Source organism: Cricetulus griseus, chromosome 2 (assembly GCF_003668045.3).
Source record: "Cricetulus griseus strain 17A/GY chromosome 2, alternate assembly CriGri-PICRH-1.0, whole genome shotgun sequence".
Taxonomy (NCBI): domain Eukaryota; kingdom Metazoa; phylum Chordata; class Mammalia; order Rodentia; family Cricetidae; genus Cricetulus; species Cricetulus griseus.
Genome location: NC_048595.1, coordinates 21,470,366 through 21,489,042, shown reverse-complemented (window position 1 = coordinate 21,489,042; position 18,677 = coordinate 21,470,366). Strand labels below are relative to the sequence as shown.

The 18,677-nt window shown below is 51.3% G+C and overlaps 1 protein-coding gene across 7 annotated transcripts in view; it reads right to left on the bottom strand.

Annotated features, from left to right (window-relative positions):
• The window catches only part of Ptpru (protein tyrosine phosphatase receptor type U), a 77,946-nt gene that overhangs the window by 5,336 nt on the left and 53,933 nt on the right, over positions 1-18,677 (bottom strand). For 3 of the 7 annotated variants that reach the window (XM_035439575.1, XM_027399464.2, XM_035439576.1), the window contains exons 16-25: positions 16,244-16,434; positions 15,595-15,670; positions 15,054-15,130; positions 7,674-7,710; positions 6,927-7,024; positions 6,722-6,838; positions 5,896-6,050; positions 3,252-3,387; positions 2,647-2,796; positions 362-535 (exon numbers count right to left, since the gene is read on the bottom strand). In XM_035439575.1, coding sequence (XP_035295466.1) covers positions 362-535; positions 2,647-2,796; positions 3,252-3,387; positions 5,896-6,050; positions 6,722-6,838; positions 6,927-7,024; positions 7,674-7,710; positions 15,054-15,130; positions 15,595-15,670; positions 16,244-16,434 — 1,211 coding nt within the window. Of the gene's footprint in view, positions 1-361; positions 536-2,646; positions 2,797-3,175; positions 3,388-5,895; positions 6,051-6,721; positions 6,839-6,926; positions 7,025-7,673; positions 7,711-15,053; positions 15,131-15,594; positions 15,671-16,243; positions 16,435-18,677 lie in introns of those variants that run through there. The other 4 variants (XM_027399465.2, XR_004768146.1, XR_004768147.1 and 1 more) reach the window with 4 other exon arrangements.

The window sequence follows — 18,677 nt, the reverse complement described above, 5'->3', positions numbered from 1 at the left end:
GCCCCATTGGCTCAGAACAGACTCCTCTAGCTCTAAATATCAGGTATCAAGTCCTGACCTCAAATCCTCAAGGATCCCCAGTCAAAGTCACCCTACCCCAGGCTCTGCAGGGGCTGATCCTGGAGACAGCCCTGCCTGAACTCCACCACCCAGATCCACACTGAAGCTGACTATAATGCCAGAAGGGGCGCACTGAATGCCACAGTAGAAGACTGATGGGGTAAGAGGGTCTCCCATGGGCCTGGATCACTGAATGGGCATGGGGGGGGTCCCTCTACCAAAGCCCTCGGTTCTACTCCATTGACTCCTGGGTCCTCCCAGGAGGGGGAGTTCCAGAGCCACGGCAGCCTTGAGCTCTCACATCGGTCAGGGCTGCGTTGATGTAGTTGTTAGGGTCCCCGTCGGTGGAGATCAGGAAGGGCAGGCAGCGGTCCGGGGGCAGCACATCCATGCTGCGGTTTTTGTCACGGTTCCGGGGCAGCAGGGCGATGCTGCACTCCTCCACGTCCAGCGGCGGCGTGACCGAGTTCAGCGTCTGCCGAGAGGGAGGTAATGAGAGAGCATAGCCTGGGCTTTTGGGGCCCCCTCCCAACTCCACAAAGGACCTTAAGCTAGATAATTAACTCTGTGTTATGAATGAAGAAACTGAGGCCCAGAGAGAAAGAAGTTAGGGAGCCAAGCTGCCTATCACCAGGCCACGGAGGACGTAGACTGAGCTTTGGGATGAGCATCTGTCACCCTGAGCCAGTGTGGCCTTGGATAAGTGGCTTACTTTTCTCACTTGTAAAATGGGAAAATGATACACCTTTTTCGTAGGGCACCTGGAGATCATGAGATCTCCAAAATGAGACCATGCCAGGCACTGAGCACAGCCTGGTGTGTGGCAGGCCCAGAGAGAACCAGCATCGGCCTGCCAGTGCTTTCAAAGATGCAAGCCTGAGCCTCACCTCTTCCCTAGAGCCAACCCCAGACAGGAGGCAGAAGCCTTGGTCACAGCTCTATCTAGACAGACTGTAATCCTAAGCACCTGGCACAGGTCCTAGCCAGGGCTATGACATCTCTACACCCCATCTTCAGGCTTCATGTACCAGAGTTTCAGTTTCTTTTATTCTTGGGGATCCCTCCCAGGACCCCAAGTCTGTCATGATCCCAAAAGCTAATACCTCTCTCCAGGAATCACCAGCCACATTTCCTAGGTCACCCTACACTGGCTCCAGAATGCCACAATTGGCAGGTGCCATATGGCTAAGGGAACATGGGAACCCTGAGTGGAGGGAACCCCCGGGTCTCTGGCACCCAGACGTCAGCAGATTCCTCTGGAGAGAAGCCTGCGGCATGGTGAGCCTGGCCCCACCCAAAACAGACCACCAGAGCCTGGGTCTATCATGGGTATACCATGAGGACCATATGTTTAAAAAATAACAATAAAATAAAAAGCTAAACATGGTGGCACAAACTTTTCATCCCAGTAATAGGAAAAGGAGACAGGCAGACCCCCAGGCCCCCGGGACTCATTGGCCACCAGCCTGGGTTACTGGTCTTACCCTTGAAAGACCTTCTCTCAAATAATAATAATAATAATAATAATAATAATAATAATAATAATAATAAGGCAGACAGTACCTGAGGAACAGCACCTAAGGTTCTCCTCAACCCCCCGCCCCCGACACACACATTTCTGAGCTGGTGGTGCACACCTATAATTACAGCACTAGGGGGGTAAAGGCAGAAGTATCAGGAACTCAGGATGACTCAGGTCATCCCTGTCTACACAAGTTCAGGACCAGGCTGGGCTACATAAGACACTGTCTCAAAAGCAAAACAAACAAAAACAGCAGAACCAAGGATGGGTAGAGACCAAGTATAGCATTGCCACTTGAGTCCCTGGATCCAGCTCTAACTGATGGCACCATCACACTTTGCAGTTGCTGGAGCCCCTGAGCTAGTTTTCTTAGGACACCAGGAGAAACCTGGTGGCTACACACCCGAAGGGCCATGGGAACTCCCTTTCTCTCCTAGGTGGTGAAAACAAGAGCTTAGAGAGGTGAGGTGACTTGTCCAGGCTCTCCACAGCTCCTCAAGGTAAGCCAGGATCCAAACCCACATGTATCTGACCCCAAAAGCCTGGGTCACAACTGCTCTGACACATGTCCTTCACTGTCTCAAAGTCCTTTCCAGTCACCCGACTCTGTCCCTCAAGCTGGGTCTCAGGTCAGTGCTTCCTGATTCACCCTTGATAGTTACAGTCCAATGCACACCCACACACACCACACTTACACACACACACACGCACCCCACTTCTATATACACCCTCACACCTTTATACACACACCCCACTTCCATTCACACACACCAAACTCCTACACACACACACACACACCCCACTCCTATATACAGGCTCATACGCCCCACACCTACACACAAACACACATACATACTCACATACCCCGCATCTATGCATACACATATTCACACGCCCTGCACCTACATACATACACATCCAAACCCCACTCCTATACACATACACACACAACCCTATAGATTCTCACACACCCCACTCCTATACATGTACAACCATGCCCTGCATACACACACCCAGCTTTACACATACACCCACTCCTCACACCCATACACACATCCCCCTACCTGGAATTCTTCCCGAAGCTGGGAGGAATTACTCTGAGGGTCAATTCGGATCATCTCCCTGTAGGTGGCCTTGAACTCATTGACAGGGATGGTAGTCTCCCCGCACAGGCAGGCCTCCAGGATTGCATCATGGATGAAGATGTATTGTTCCTAGAACAAGAGATGAGAATGTAAGAACAAAGAGAAGGCTTGAAGCTGAGCTCTACCAAGGATGAAGGAAAAACATAGCCACAGCTGCGGCAAGGATGCTTGGCTGGGTCCAACCATCGCATCAGCTCATCTACTACATCCCAGGAACATTCCCAGGAGATCATCTGAGCGCTGAGGGACAGTCCAAGATCCCAGATCTAGTGAGGGCACAAACCCTGGTACACGTGACTCTGGAGCCCGCCGCCGCCATCTGACTCACCTGACACAACACCATGAAGTGAGATTTGGAGAGAACTACAAGATCCCCCCAACCCCCCACTGCCATGTTTGAGATGGTCCCCGGGAAGGAAGGGCCTAGGATGCTCTGAAGACACGTTACCCCAGCTCTGCGCTCCATGACAGAGACCCTGAGACCTAGATGGAGGGGAGAGGTCGGGGACAGGGCTGGTCTGAACCTCAGTCTGGATCATGTTGACCCGCCGAGAACAGAGGGTCTTCACACAGTTGTAAATGTCCACGACGCCCTCACACTCAGCCATGTCCAACATCACGTCCAGGACGATGTAGCAGCCTGTGCGGCCAGTGCCTGCGCTGAGGGGAAGAGAAGGCCAGCACCACATCAGGGGCAGGGGCTCAAAATCAGGGAAAAGAACTGGGGACCAGGGAATCTGCCCAGCTACATAACTTAGGGGTTGGGAGCACTCCAACAAAGAGGGATTGTGAAGCTGGGGTTCTGTATGAGGTGACAGAGGACACAGTTGAGGGCGTAGAACAAGACCTGGGGAAGGAAAGGACAGAAAGAGGACGGGCGGACATGGAAGTGAGGCTAGCTCAACTTAACAGCCAAGACTCGGCGGAGAGACGGAGGTGATTCTCGGAATGCAATCTAAGAACACACATTCCCCTTGGATATCCCAGACTCCTGCATAGCATTCAAAACCCACACATCCAAACCCATCCAAAGCCATCCAAAGCCATCCACACCCATCCAAAGCCATCCAAAGCCATCCAAAGCCATCCAAACCCATCCACACCCATCCAAACCCATCCACACCCATCCAAACCCATCCAAACCCATCCACACCCATCCACACCCATCCAAACCCATCCAAACCCATCCACCCATCCACACCCATCCTCACCCATCACACCCATCCACACCCATCCTCACCCATCCACACCCCATCCACACCATCACACCCATCCTCACCCATCCACACCCATCCCACCCATCCTCCACATCCACACCATCCACCCATCCACACCCATCCACACCCATCCACACCCATCCACACCCATCCACACCCATCCACACCCATCCACACCCATCCTCACCCATCCACACCCATCCACACCCATCCACACCCATCCACACCCATCCACACCCATCCTCATCCACAGTTGGAACATCCAGCACTTCCAGACACACGGCCCTCTTGCAAACTCTCAGAGCGATATGGCTAACTTCTGCTCAAACCCTGGCTACATGGTCCTTATTTATGTGGCCAGCTCCCTAACCCCACCTGGATCCATCACTGCCTCCACAGGAGCAGTGTTGATGGGGAGGCAGGTTGGGAAGGATGCCCCAGGGTTCCGGCTTTGAAGCCGCCATCATCAAAGCATCACCGAGGACTGCACGGCTCCAATCACCTGGACAGCACCCACTAGAGCTGACTGTTCACAGATGGCAGTTCTGCCCTACACATGGCCCACAGCAATGTGGGTGCATTTCCTCTCAAGAAGCCAGCCACACCTTAGAACAGCTGCTCTCAACCTGTGGGTCTTGAGCCCTTCAGAGTCACATATCAGATATCCTGCATATCGGATATTTATATTATGACTCAGAACAGCAGCAAAATCACAGTTATAAAGTAGCAATGACATAATTTTATGGTGTGGGGACATTATCACAACATGAGGAACTGTATTCAAGGGTGGGAGCATTGGGAGGTTGACAACCACTGTGTCAGATCATCCTTAGGGCTGCCATTTTGTTTTAGCACCACTATTTCTGGTGAAAACCAGTGGATCCCGAGCAACAGGAGGTGGACAGATACGCCAGAGCGTTTTCACCCTGGAATGTGGTGCTGTGTGGATGGACCTCACACACAAAGGAGAGGGTAGAAAGTCACACAGCAGAGAACTCACACTGGCGGGACTTAATTCACACCAAGTTCAAACCCATGAAAGGGTTCCTGCAGGGAAGAAGTCAGATTGTGATTGCTCTGGGAATAGGGAACATTCCAGAACTTGGCTCTGTGTGTGTGTGTGTGTGTGTGTGTGTGTGTGTGTGTGTGTGTACAGTGGGGTGTTAATACTTTATACTTTTACATGTGTACAAACTTGTCAGAAGCCAGAGGTCAGCATCAGGTGTCATTCCCTAGGAGCACTATTCATTGTTCCTTCTGGACCAGGGTCTCACACTGGAACCTGGGACCTGCTGGCAGGGCCAGTGAGGGGCAGGGATTTTCCTGTCTCTGTCTCCCAAGGCCAGGATGACAGGCACATGCCCCCATGCCCAGCCTTTTACACAGGTGCTGGGGATCAAACACCTCCATCCTCCATCTCCCACCCCCATGCTCTGTTACTCTATAAGTTACTCTATAAGTAACAGATCTATAAGACTGAGCTCACGGTTCAGCTAGTAAACCATCAGTTGCAGGCACACTCACTGTTCATGATATAAATTACATTTTGCATGACAGACTTTTTGTATCAGTTGGAATTCATTCTTAGAAGATGCTATGTTAATGAGCTCTGAAGAGAGAGGAAGAAAAAGACAGACAGACAGACAGACACTAACAGGAGGCTATAGGGCAAGGGAAATCAGTTAGTGAGAATTCCTGCAGAGAAGCCCGTATAAGCCACAGGAGCTGTAGGCTTGCAGGCTCCAGGATTGCAGCTGTGGTAAGGGGGCTCCAGGGATGCCAACCTCAGAGCCAAAGCTCACAGGATCGTTGGGGAACCATTCTCTCTTATCCTCTGTCTCCAAGCAGGCTGAACCCAAGTCCGGTCCTCTTTAGGACCCAAGACCCTGCCCCACTCCAGTCCAGCTCCCCCAGCCTTGGTCCCTCTCCTTGGGATCTCCCGGGCTCCCACCTGCAGTGGATGACAATGGGCCCAGCATCAGGTGGAGTGGAAGCCTTCACACGCCTGATGAAGGCCAGCAGCCCCGTGGCATGGTAGGGGACGCCATGCTCCGGCCACGCTGTGAAGTGGAACTGGCGGACCTCATGCCGGGTCGAGTAGCCTCTCTGTGGAAACCACAGTGGTGACAGTCAGTTGCCAGCAGCACCCACTGGACACCTGCTGTGTGCCGGGCTTTGCTTACTCCTCATCGGTAAGGTAAGTATCCACATCCATTGTACAGGTGAGGAGGAAATGAAGGCCCAGTGTGGACAATCCCCTCTGCTGAGGCTGCACACTCTGTGTTTGGACTGAGTCCACCAGATGCTTAAAGCTATGCTGTCAAACACCCACCTTATCCCGGGGCTGTTGTGTAAACAGAAGAGCACTATGACGCAGGAGTCGTCACGCTTGCACAGCAAGTATTTTTACTTACTGAGCCATCTTGCCAGCCCTCCTCTGAGGATTTACAGAGTAATTAAGTGGGAACCTAGACCCTGATACATGAGGAAACCCTCTTCCCCTCACTATTCTCATCTGCAAAACGGGGCTGATGGTAAACATGTCATCCTGGGGCTGAGACAATGCGTGAAGAGGCCCAGCATAGCGTCCCACGCAGGGCGGTCATCACATCTTCATGTCAGATGCGTACTGGAGTCCAGCGGGAACAGCCACCATCCCATCCCTCAGCCATGCTCCCAGCAAGTTAGAAGGGCTTTCTTGCCCCTCCCTCTCCTCTTATGTTTCCAAGGCTCAGGCAACGTAAGCTCTACATGAAACAGGTATAGGGGAGACTCACCCGCTCCAGGGCAAAGGTGCGCACCACATACTCAGCCAGTGTCTCTGTCTTTACCAGTGTGATCTTAATGTCCCCATACATGTCTGAGTCCTCAGGCCAGTAGCGAGAGCACTTTACCTGGGGCCACCATAGCATAGGGTTCAGCAGGCTCTTAGCCACCCGTGAAGCCCACCCTGCCCCCAACCCACCCCGCAGCTCCGCTTACCCTGCCCACCTCTACCAGCTTGGTGATCATGACAATGCTGACACACTGCTCCTGCCACACCATGCGCCAGAAATCGTAGATCATCTCAGGCTTCGGCCCTGGGGGCGTAGAGAGTGCCTGTCCCTGAGCAAGGTTCCCCCACCCCCACCCCCACCCCGGCCATGGGCAGCACACGGTGATACCCAGTGACACCATCCCTTGTTGGGAGGTTCCCAGGACCCAATTCCAATGGGGACTTTTCACTCATCCCAATATACCCCACCAACCACAGCTTTATGCCTGCAGGGCCCTGCGATGGGCAGTAGCAAGGCAGAGCCCGGCTGGAGAGCCTGGTGTGCTAAGACCTAGTGAGCCATATGGGTGGTAGACTCTCCGTCCATGGGCAAACCTCGCAGAGCGGTGGATAAGGAGATGGAAGCAGAAGAGAGACTAGACTAGAGGGACCTGGGGGGGGTCAGTTGGACCACGAGGCATGCTCCATGACAGTGAGTACAGACCCAGCCCTCGGCACATGCATCACTGCAGAGATACACACGGCTAGGTTACAACTGGTCATATCAGGAGGCACAGACAGGCAGGGCGGGCAAGGGCTGCAGTTAGATACAAGAGACCCAGGCAGGCAGTGGGGATAGACAGACAAGACGGATGGGGAGGTAGGTGGGGTGCTGAGCAGGTGAGCAGGGAAGGCAGGCAGGCAGCGGACACTCCAGATCATGAGAGGGCGCCACAGGCTAAGGGGCCAGGTACCTTGAGTGGCTATGAAGTGGTTTGACCTGTGGTAACCCTGGAACAGGAGAAGAGGGTGAAGTGAATGCCGAGGAACAGACTTCTATTCCTCACACTGCTACCTATCACCCTCCTTCCCGGAGCAGCTTCCTCCAGAAACTCCCACCCTCATGTCTCTGGATGAGGGTGGCCTTGTCCTCCCAGTCTCAAAGCAGAGGCAAGTGAAGCTAAGACACCGGGTCTTGCTATGGAACCCTACGGAGGGTGCACCTCTGTGAGCCCAGCAAGTCTCCCCACCCTCAAAGTAGGAGAGTTATCTGTTAATAACATGGCTGCTGTTTGGAGACAAATGAAGCCCAGGATGACACTACCCAGTTTCCAGAGTCCCAGAAACATAATCCACCCTGGACCCCAGATATGGGAGAACCAGTGGTTGGCAGAACCCCCAGTTTCAGTCAGGACATTCAGAATGTAGAGTACCTGACCCAAAGACCTCAGTTACCCAGAGCCTGCAGGAGAAATGTTAAAGAGAGCTTCAAGTTGGAAGCAAAGGGCCCTTGGATACAATTTTTTAAATCCGTTTTTACTGATAAGGAGGAATTTTCCTGAGACCTGGTGACGGTCCCACACTGTTCTAAACACTATTGTTTATCTTACATGAAAAATAAGCCAAGAGCTACCTTATCCTCCATTCCCAGAGACCTCAGATGGAGCATCAGTGAGCTCAGGTTCCACAGTCATGGTGATGGTCCCCATGCTGTTCTAAATACAACCTTCTATCTGACATGAAAGAAAAGCCAAGAGCCCCCTCCCATTGCCAGAGCCCTCAGGCCAAGTAGGAAAGAGCTGAGGTTCCAAAGCCACAGTGACCCCAAGGTCACTCACAAGGCTGCATCTTTGTGGGACAAGAGCCAGCCAGGAAGTCTGTGCAGACACTGTGTTAAGTTTGCAAAGCAGAATGGCAGAAGACACAAGAGAAAGCCACCAAGCTCTGCCCCTGGCTCTCAACACAGCTCCTGGCAATTCCTCTGGATCCCCAGGGTTTGGGAACCCAAATGGCCCTAGTGCCTCACTGCCAGGATCCATCCCAGCTGTCCTCAAGAAAACACACTTTCCTTCTCTTGGCCTCTGTCTCCATTGCTATAAAGTAGATCATAACAACATTTCCCTCCCAGGGACGTGAGGAGCACCAACAGTAATATAGGTTAAGCATTTGTTGCCAGGCCAAACACAAAACAGGGCAAACAGCAGTTATTATTAACCCTGTCTCAAAGGTCCAGTTGGAGAGATGGCTCAGCAGTTGAGAATACTGGCTGCTCTTCCAGAGGTCCTGAGTTCAATTCCCAGCAACCACATGGTGGCTCACAACCATCTATAGTGGGATCTGATGCTCTCTTCTGGCCTGCAGGCATACATGCAGACAAAACACTGTATACATAATAAATAAACCTTTTTTTAAAAGTCTCTAAAGGTCCAAATAATGTTGATATTCACATGCCTTTAATCCTAGCACTCAGCAAGCAAAAGTGGAGGGGGGTACAAAAGAACACCTGGAATGTGAGGTGTCCACCAGAGTGTTGAGGTCTAATGGACCTGGGCCCCTGTTGGCAGGTGCCAACAAGTTCCAGCATGTATTAGTCAGTATAAATAATGAAGTAGTAGAACTCAATTAAAACTGATCACTTGGGCTAAGGATGAGGTCAGGGGTAGAGCATTTGCCTAGCATGCAGGAAACTCTGGATTCTATCCCAGTATGCACACAGACATACACACACACACACACACACACACACACACACACACACACAAAGAAAAAACCCACATTGATCCCAATCATTGGTTATTAAAAAATTTGTCTGTCACTTCACCTAGAGGAGAGAAGTTTGGCACTTTTGGTGTGCAGAGACCCTGGGATATGGTCAAAGGCAGACTTGGGCTCAGAGGATGGGAGTGGATCTGGAAATAAAGCATTTTGGGCCAGTTCTTTGGCAGTGCCCACACTGTAGAGCCTCAGACAGCAGAGTAGCCAGCAAGGCTGGACCTTTCCTAGCCTCTGTTGCCCTCTGCAACTGGAAGATGATGGCCAGACATCCTCACGGTTCCTCCTGGAAAAGTCAAAACCCTTTCAAAGTAACTAACTCTGAAAAAACTCAGGAGTACTCTGCCTCACTACAGCAGCCTCCTCATGTCCCAAGCCATTGTCTCTGGAGAAGGTCAGAGGGACAGCAGAGTTGGAGGATGGGGAGGGCGTGGTCCTAACGAACTCCGCTTAGCAAGTAGTCAAGCTTGGGAACAGGTTACCCTGAACTGCTTGTGCGCTGCACTCAGCAAAATCAGTTTGCCTAAGCTCCACCCAACACGGGTTCATCATCAGATTCAACCAACTCTACACCTACACCCCTTACCCCACCAGGGCCCAGGCTCCACACCAGCATTCAAGCATTAGTCAGTAACAGAGGACCTGAACTCAACTAAACAGATTGATTGGGCTTGATAGAGTCGAATGCTTGCCAGGCATGGGAGAGACCCTGGGACCCAGCCCCAGCACAAAAAAGGAAGGAAACCCGATTGATTGCACAGTGATTGGATGACCTAAAATTCAGCTCTGTTGCAACTGTTTCCAGTCCTTTCCAGGGTCCCATTCTTCCACTGTTGGAAAATTACATTTTGAAGAAAGTATGGCCTAACCAACCTTGTCATGCAGGCCTATTTGTTTTTGTTTCAATGTTTATTTATTTATTTGTTTTATAATTTATGTGTATGCATGCATGCCTACATGAGTTTATGTGTGCTATGTGCGTGCAGGAACAGCAGAGGCTGGAGGAGGGCATCAGATCCCCTAGAACTGGAACTACAGTGGTTGCGAGCCACCTGTGGGTTGTCGGGAATCGAACTCAGATCCTTTGAGAGAGCAGCCAGTGCTCTTAACCACTGGGAATGGGGCTCTCCAAGCCCCATACGGCCCTATTTGAAGCAAGTGTGCAGGCACACAACTCAAAATTTCTACATGTTCATTTAAAAAAAAAACATTACATTTTTATTTACTGTGTGATTATGGGGGAGAGCGCACATGCAGCGTATGTGAGGGTGTCAGATGACAACCCACAGGAGTCAGTTCTCTCCTTCTCCCATGTGGGATCCCAGGGCTCAAACTCTGGTCATCAGGCTGAGCAGCAGGGTTTTACCTGCTGAGCCATCTCACAGCCCTCACTTCTTAAATAAGACATATGTCACTGCGCAATCATACAAAGGACACTAATAGAAGTTTCTCTATGCCTATGTGTGTGTGTACATGCACACACGGGTATGGATGTACACATGTGTAGGCGTGGGGGTAAGGATTGCACATGCCAGCAGGGTGCCTGTTGTGAAGACACCAGACAACAACCTCAAGTACTATTCTTAGAACAGCTAGCTGTCTACCTCCTTGAAGATGGGGTCTCTCTTTGGCCTGATACCTTTCGATAAGGCTAAGCTGGCCAGCCAGCCCAAAAGATCCACCTGGCTCTACTTGCCCAGTGCTGGGATTACAAGCACGAATCCCCACACGGGTTCTGGGAATTGAACTTGGGTCCTCAACTTGCAAGGGAAGCATTTACCAACTCACCCATGCCCAAACCCCCATAAACACAAGTTTTAAATGATCGTATCTTGAAGTAAAGTGAGCAGATAGCCTTGCACACTTCCACTTCCGGGAGTGGCACTGGAGAGCTCATGCCCCAAGCCGGTGCTGGGATCACACATCTGCGCCCTTGCTGGAGTCTGAGGGGTGGTGCTGGGGGCCAGTGAATGACAACGCTGGTTTGTGGCCTTGCTCAAGTCACTTCACCTTTCTCAGACTCAACATTCTCACCTGCCAAATGACCCTTCACGCATTCTAGATGCCTGGTACCTGGCAGGTGCCGTCGGCAACACAATTGTTCACTGGCATTTGAGGCGGCATTACACCCCAGTGAGACTTCTAAGGGTATTTCTGAAGAGTCTGACAAGAGGGAACCAAATGGTGAGATTCAAAGGCAAGTGGGTTAACCACAGGGAACCAGCGAGTCTAAGGCCTGTAAGGAGCAATATTCATCACAACCCACAGGGGGCGCTAGGACTCAGCACATCCACTGTCTTTTGTGAGCCTAATGGGCCTTTTTCATTTGAGAATTTTGCAAACCAACTGTGTGACTGCACTCAAAATAAGGGGCACGGCTGAGATAATTGGCTGTCTCTGCCAAATGTGACTGGGGGAACCTCTCACGTCTTATGTTAGTCTCTCTATGTTGTCCGGAAGTCTGATAATGAACAGAATCCTAGCAATGATAATAAAAAAAATGAAATATCTTTTTGTAAAGAAGATAAAATGGAAAATGTACCCACAAAATAGCAAAGAATACCAGTCATTAAATAGTATGAAATATAATCCTCACATTCAGGAGGCTGAGACAAAGATTGCTGTGAATTTGAGTCCAGCCTCAGCTACATAGTAAGTTCCAAGCCAGTCTAGCTACAGAGTGAGACCCCATCTCAAAAAGCCAAATTAATAATATTATAATATTATTATATAATTATATATTATCTATTAATTAATATATTAATCAATATATTAATTATAATATTAGTAATATAATTATTTATATTATAATTATGATAATGATTATAAATACTACGAAAATAACATGTTTTAAAAATCAAAGCAGGGTGGTGGTGGCACATGCTTTAAGTCCCAGCACTCGGAAGGCAAAGGCAGGCAGATCTCTGTGAATTTGAGACCAACCCTGGTCTACAAGAGTTAGTTCCAGGACAGCCTCCAAAGCTACACAGGGAAACCCTGTCTCAAAAAACAAACAAACAAACAACAACAAAAATCAAATCAAAGGATGACTAAATTAGTTTGGATTCTTCTCTCTCTCTCTCTCTCTCTCTCTCTCTCTCTCTCTCTCTCTCTTTTACTTATTTTGAGACAGGTTAGCCTCAAACTTACTTTGTAGCAAAGGATGACCTTGAATTTCTTTGTTTGTCTTTGAGATGAGGTCTTTCTACATAGCCCTGGCTGTCCTGGAACTCACTCTGTAGACAGACCAGGATGACCTCCATCTCAGAGATCCACCTGTCTTGGCCTCCCCAGCGCCACCACACTCAGCTTTTGTATGAATCTTGGTCTAAACCCGGAGCTTCATGAATGCTTGGCAAGCATTCTACTAACTGAGTGGTCCTCAGCCCTTGGTTTAATTCTCCAAAGAGCAAAAGATTTTACAATTTTTAAACTGATATTCAAACTAATTTAAAAAAAAAAAAGCACATTTGAATTGAGGCTAAATGGAGGGCAAATTGATGGGGGTTGGGTTGGGTTTTAAGTAAACTGACTACAAAGGGATTTGAACACTAGGGAGATGAGCTTAAAGAGGACTGGCCCAGGCCTGTCTGAGGCCTTGGCCTCTTGGTGGCATGGCGGAGAAAAGGGCTCTCAGGGCAGCTTCCCCGCTACACACCAGAAGCTCTACAGAAGGGCAGAGCTGGTAAAGCTCACAGGAAATGGCCAGACAGGGGACGAAAGTGGCAGCAGTGACCAGCACCCCAACATAGCTGTCCTTGTTGAGAGAACAGAGAGTGGGAAGGAATGTTTCCCAGTGGGGAGACAGTCTTCAGCCGTGGCAGCCCCTGGCAGGCTGCTGGAATGGGTGGCTGGTATTCAGTGCTAGGAGAGGACAAGGAAGGAGAGAGAGAGAGCGAGACAGACAGACAGCCGGAGCCTGTGAGAGATCTCAGGACACAGCCATTCCACAAGACAGGAAAAGGAGGAGGAGAAGGAGGAAGAGGAGGAGGTAGAGGAGGAGGAGAGGGAAAAGATACTTACTTGTCGGTTTATCCGAATCTTAATGATTCCAGTGAGGGAACAGAACAAAGCAAAAGAGACAGATGTTAGGCCAGAAGTGGGTGTAGGTGGACCGGGCACAGGAGAGGCCAGAAAGGGTGACATGAGTTGGCAGGCAGAACAGAGACAGGAGGCCAGGACTTGGGTGGAGAGCGGGATAGGCATGTCCCTGTCAGGGCCCAAGAGAAACCAACCAGGTGGAACCCCGTGAGGAAAGTCCACTGTCTCCAAGCTGCCCAGGCCTGTGAGACCAAGCTTGACTCTTACCCCAGGCAAGGAGCAGCATGAGAGGCAGGGAGAAGGCAAAGGGTTCTGGGAAACAAGGGTGGCACACATAGATGGAAGAGGGAGAGAAGAGTCATCTCCAAAGGTCCTGATGACCTTAACCCTGGGCTACTGTGGCTTCCTCCTGAGCCTTTGCCTTCGCTGTTTTTACCTGAGTGTCCCTCCCCTTCCTCTGCGGCCACACTGCTTCCTCTACACAGTCTACACAGCCAACCCTGGCTGTGCCACTAACCAGCTCTGTGACACTTTTCTTCCTGCCTGTGCCTTCCCAGCTAATCTGAAATGAATCTCCTTCAGTGTTAATCTGTTTCCCCATACTAGAATCTCTGTATCAGAGAGAGAGAGAGAGAGAGAGAGAGAGAGAGAGAGAGAGAGAGAGAGAAAGCAATGGTCACGTGATCTCATCTCTGTCCCTGGTGCCCAGGTGCTCAAAATACATTTCCTACACAATTAAAGGATGCTCTTCCAAGCTCAGCTTGCTGCAGAGTGCAGTCAAGTCCCTGGGCCTTGCCCAGTTCTCATCACCACCCCCACCCCCAATCCACACCTGGGAAGTCTGCCCTCTCTTGGGCCCACTCTCCCGTCCAGCCAGATCTAATAGTTGTCAGGACAGTCAAATGGTCAGCACCAGAGGCTGCAGAGACAGCCTGGCCGGGTCGTGAGTCCTTTCTTTACCACTCTAGCTGTGTGTCCTAGAGCCAGTAGCTTCTCCTCTCTCAGCTCCAGCTTCCTCCCCTCACAGGGGAGTGATAAGGTTATATGAAATTTGAGACTGTGTGTAAAGTGCTTATCACTTTGCCTGGCACATAGTACGTGCTCAGTAAACATGCCTCCCTGTATGTGAAGGGCCACTGTAATCAAAGTCAAAACACTTGAACAACTTCCTGGTGGCCCTGGGAGACGGCCCGAGTCCTTAGCCTGCCACGCAAGGTCTTTACCACCTAGCCCTGTATAACCTCTTCATCTTCACTATGGAAATCATGAGACTCCCACCTCCAAGCTCTTGGCCCCTCGCTGAGGCAGCTCCTCGCTTCCCTCGGCCTCCCTGTCTGTCCCCAGACCCTGCTCTACCTCCCCAGCACATCGTTCAGGGTGTGTTCCTGCAGGCTGCCACCTACTCTCAGCTCCCCATCTCTGAGTTGCAACTCAGCCATTCAGATCCCCCATTATCCTCTGGTAGGTTTCCCCCCTGCATGGACAGTGAGCCTGGAGGGGGCAGGGACAGGTAAGCAGAAAGAGCCAGGCCAGGCACTCACGTCTATGTAGTTGGCGGAGATGTAGTCGGCATCCGGGTCTCCCAGCATTGGGTGCAGTTTCACTCGGTGACGGTCATCTGCAAACAGAGTGGCAGAGCAGGACTGTGTCAGGGAGCCTGGAGCTTGGCAGGTGGGGAAGGCCTCTTGGAGGCTAGGGGAATTGTCCAGGCATGGCTGCCAGGTGATCTTTATGAGGGCTCAGAGCTGACTCTGGGACGCTCTGGGCACTGTGAGGCTGGGTCAAGGGTCTGAATCTGGGTTTTGGAGTTAAGGAAGATGAGCGGCAATTAGCTGTGTGACCTTGAACCAAGGTCTCAAGCTCCCAAACCTCTGTTTCCTCTTCTTGACGATAGGACTGTGCTGCCTCCCCTGACAGAGGACAGTGGCAGTGGCAATGGTGTGAGACACTGTGCCCACACACACAGAGGCCAGGGCCCTTATGTTTCTGAGGACAAGACTCCCCAGAGCATACTCTGGCCATTCACCTCCTTCCTCCATTCCTCCTGTCATTGTGAGCCCCAGCCCCTTCCCCGGGACTCACAGGCAGACACCGTCTCCTGCCGGCTGCCCTTGAGCTTGTCTTTCTTTTTGGTGGCGTCCCAGCCTTCAAAGAAGCTCTGCCAATGGGAAGATAGTAGTCAGTGGGACAGAGAGACCCCAAGACTCTTGGGACCCCTCCCCACAGGGGAATGAGGAAGGCAGGGCGAGGACAGGGCACATGAACGTGTAGGAAGGAAAAGGGAAGTCAGCCTGAGCCAAAGGGAAGTCAGAGTTCACAGAGTTTAGGATACAGAACCCTGAGTTTGCCCTGGGGAGAGAGGAGAGATTAAATGGTAAGGATTAAGGGTGAGATTAAGCATAAATGAGGGTAGTGCTGGTGTCCAGATGATGGTAGCTGGGATCCAGTCAGAAGGAGCTTAGGCTGAGGGGCAGGGGTCAATCAATGTCAGACTAGAGTTAGGGCAAGGTCAGCACTGATGTGGCTCCAACCACAGACAGGATTAGACTCATGATCAGAGTGGAGATAGAATGGAAGAGTGAGAAACCAGACAGCCTGAGCTTGAAGGAATGCACAGAGTCAAGGTCAAAGGGTAAAGCTGAGTTGGGGACTCTCAAAGGAAAGGTCCAACAGGGCTGCACTGAGAGTTGCCAAGTGAGGTTCCACAGTGAGGAGAACGGGCCGGGCCCACCTCATATTCCTGCTTGAAGCCATAGCCCTCTGCCGTCTTCATCTGGTTGATGTGTTGCAGGAGGTCAGCCACCCGTACTGCAGGGTGCAGCTGTCCTGTGTGATACGGGGAGCCCTTCCGGCCACATGGGCGCCGAGGGGAGCCCCCCAGGAGGCTGCTGGCCTCGGTGACCCCACTGCTTCGCTGGTCTCCTGTAGCCAGAGGAAGGGAAAAGGCCTCTCACATAAATGAATACTCAGCCTGGAAGCCCCTAGACAAACTCCAGCAGAGTGGAGGCAGGGAGCACAGCCAACATGGAGGGTGGCCGGATCATTCCTTAGAGTCAAGCTTAGCAAGGCTACCCTGCATGAGGCCCTGCAAGCCTCGCCCTTCAGTGTCTCTGGTTTCCCATCTACAAAATAAGTGGGTCAACTGAAGTGACCCCTAGGGTCCTCGTGGCTGTATCACCCTGTGATCCTGTGACATCTTCACACCACCCTGCCAGGTTTTGCTGCTCAACCTGCACAGGCAGCATTAGCAGGGTCCTGGACATGCCCTCCTCTTCCAGGGAACAATCTGGAGCATTGGCAACTCCCAGCAATTACCCCCATTCAAAGATGAGCAGAGCAAAATTAGCTTGCACAGCCGCCCCCTCCACCGACAATGCCAGGCACCTGAATAGAGTGTTTCTCCTGTGCCAGCATTCCCATTGTCAACCAGTGTGGTGGCCCAGACAAGGGGGCCCCGGGGACCCCAGACCCTGCCAGACAGACACACCCTCTCTCCAGCTCTTAGAATCAGCATCCCCAAGGACATCCCACCCTGGTTCCGGAGATCAGGTCTGAGACTGGGGAAAGCAGCCATGGTTTCTCCTACCGGGAAGCCTCACTCACTGTCTGGCTCCTATCTTCTCTCAGAAAAGGCTGCATGGATGACTGGAGACCTGTCCTTCACATTTCTCACTGGTCTGATCTGGCAGGGACTGTGAAGGGATCTCTGGTGGGTGCCTGTTCTTCCTTTGCCAGGGCCTGCCACATGGCTGTTCCCTCTGCCTCAATATCCTTCCTCCCCTGTCCTTTATGCCGGGAGAACTGACACCTATCCTCCAAGGCTCAGCCAAAATGATCCCCTAGAGGCCTTCTCCAGTGCAGGCCCATGTTCCTATTTAGTGACTCACAGAGATGAATGCAGGCCACTTCTCCAGACCCCAGACGGATCAGGGAGATTGCCCCCTCAGCTTCCTATGCCAAGGTTTAAAAACTGCCTCTGGGTAGGAACTCAAGGCCACGGCAGAATCTTCCTGCTTTGCTGTTCTCCTCTCAGCAGCTCCAGTCCTAAAAAGTGTCCAGTTAACAGAGAACTATCTCCTGTATTTGATCCTGAGTTCTGGTCAGTTAGAGCTAGAGAACTACACAGTTTCTAGTTCATCACTCGGTCAGATGCCCCCATGCCCTTAACCTTACAGATGGGGAAGCTGGGGTCCAAAGAGGCAAGATAGGACTCACATCAGAGTGGCTAGTATAGTAAGAACTCAAGACAGCTGAGTAGTCAAAGTGCTCCTTGTGCAAGCATGAGGACCTGAGTTCAGATCCCTAGCACCCAAGTAAAGAGCTGGGCACAGTGGCAGACACCTTTAACCCCAACACCTGGAAAGCAGAAACAGATGTGTCCTGGGGGGTTGCTGCCCAGCCAGTCTAGCTGAATCTAGCAGCTCCCGGTTCAGAGAAACCCATCTCACAAGATGGAGAAACAGACCTCCCAAAACCTCTGGACTCGACGTGAGCCTCAAAACTTGTGGCTGCATGCACACACACACATACACACATACACACACACACACACACACACACACACAGAGAGAGAGAGAGAGAGAGAGAGAGAGAGACAGACAGAGAGAGAGAGAGATGTATGCCCACACACAAACACACACATACATGTACTTGCACACATGAACACATATATACATGTGAATGAACATACACACAGAAACACACAAATTAGATAGAGGAGAGATCTGTGCTTAAAGGTGCAATTCTGTTGTAAACGTGGGTTTACTCCCAGTGGGACCGCGCAGGGCTTCCAGCATGTCGGCGTGCCTGTGAAATATTCAAGAGATGAATGGAAGGAAGGGCGCTTCCCGTCTCACCATGAAGGGCTCTTTGTGTTTTATGGAAACATCCTCCCTCGGGGGCTGCAGTACAGTGTGGGCGGAGACTGACAGAAGGCTCTGGAGTCAGGCAGATCTCAGATCAAATCCCAGCTCAGCATTTGACCTTAGAATGCTACTTAGCCTGCCTAAACTTCCACTTTCACGGGTCAAATGAAGTGAAAACTGACACTGCTCAACATGCCAATGTAAGTGTTAAATAATAAGACAGCTCGTGAGGGGCACCCAGAGCCTGGCCCCAGGCAGTACCACCCACAGCAATCGCTGGCTTTGTTTCCAGGAAAGGGA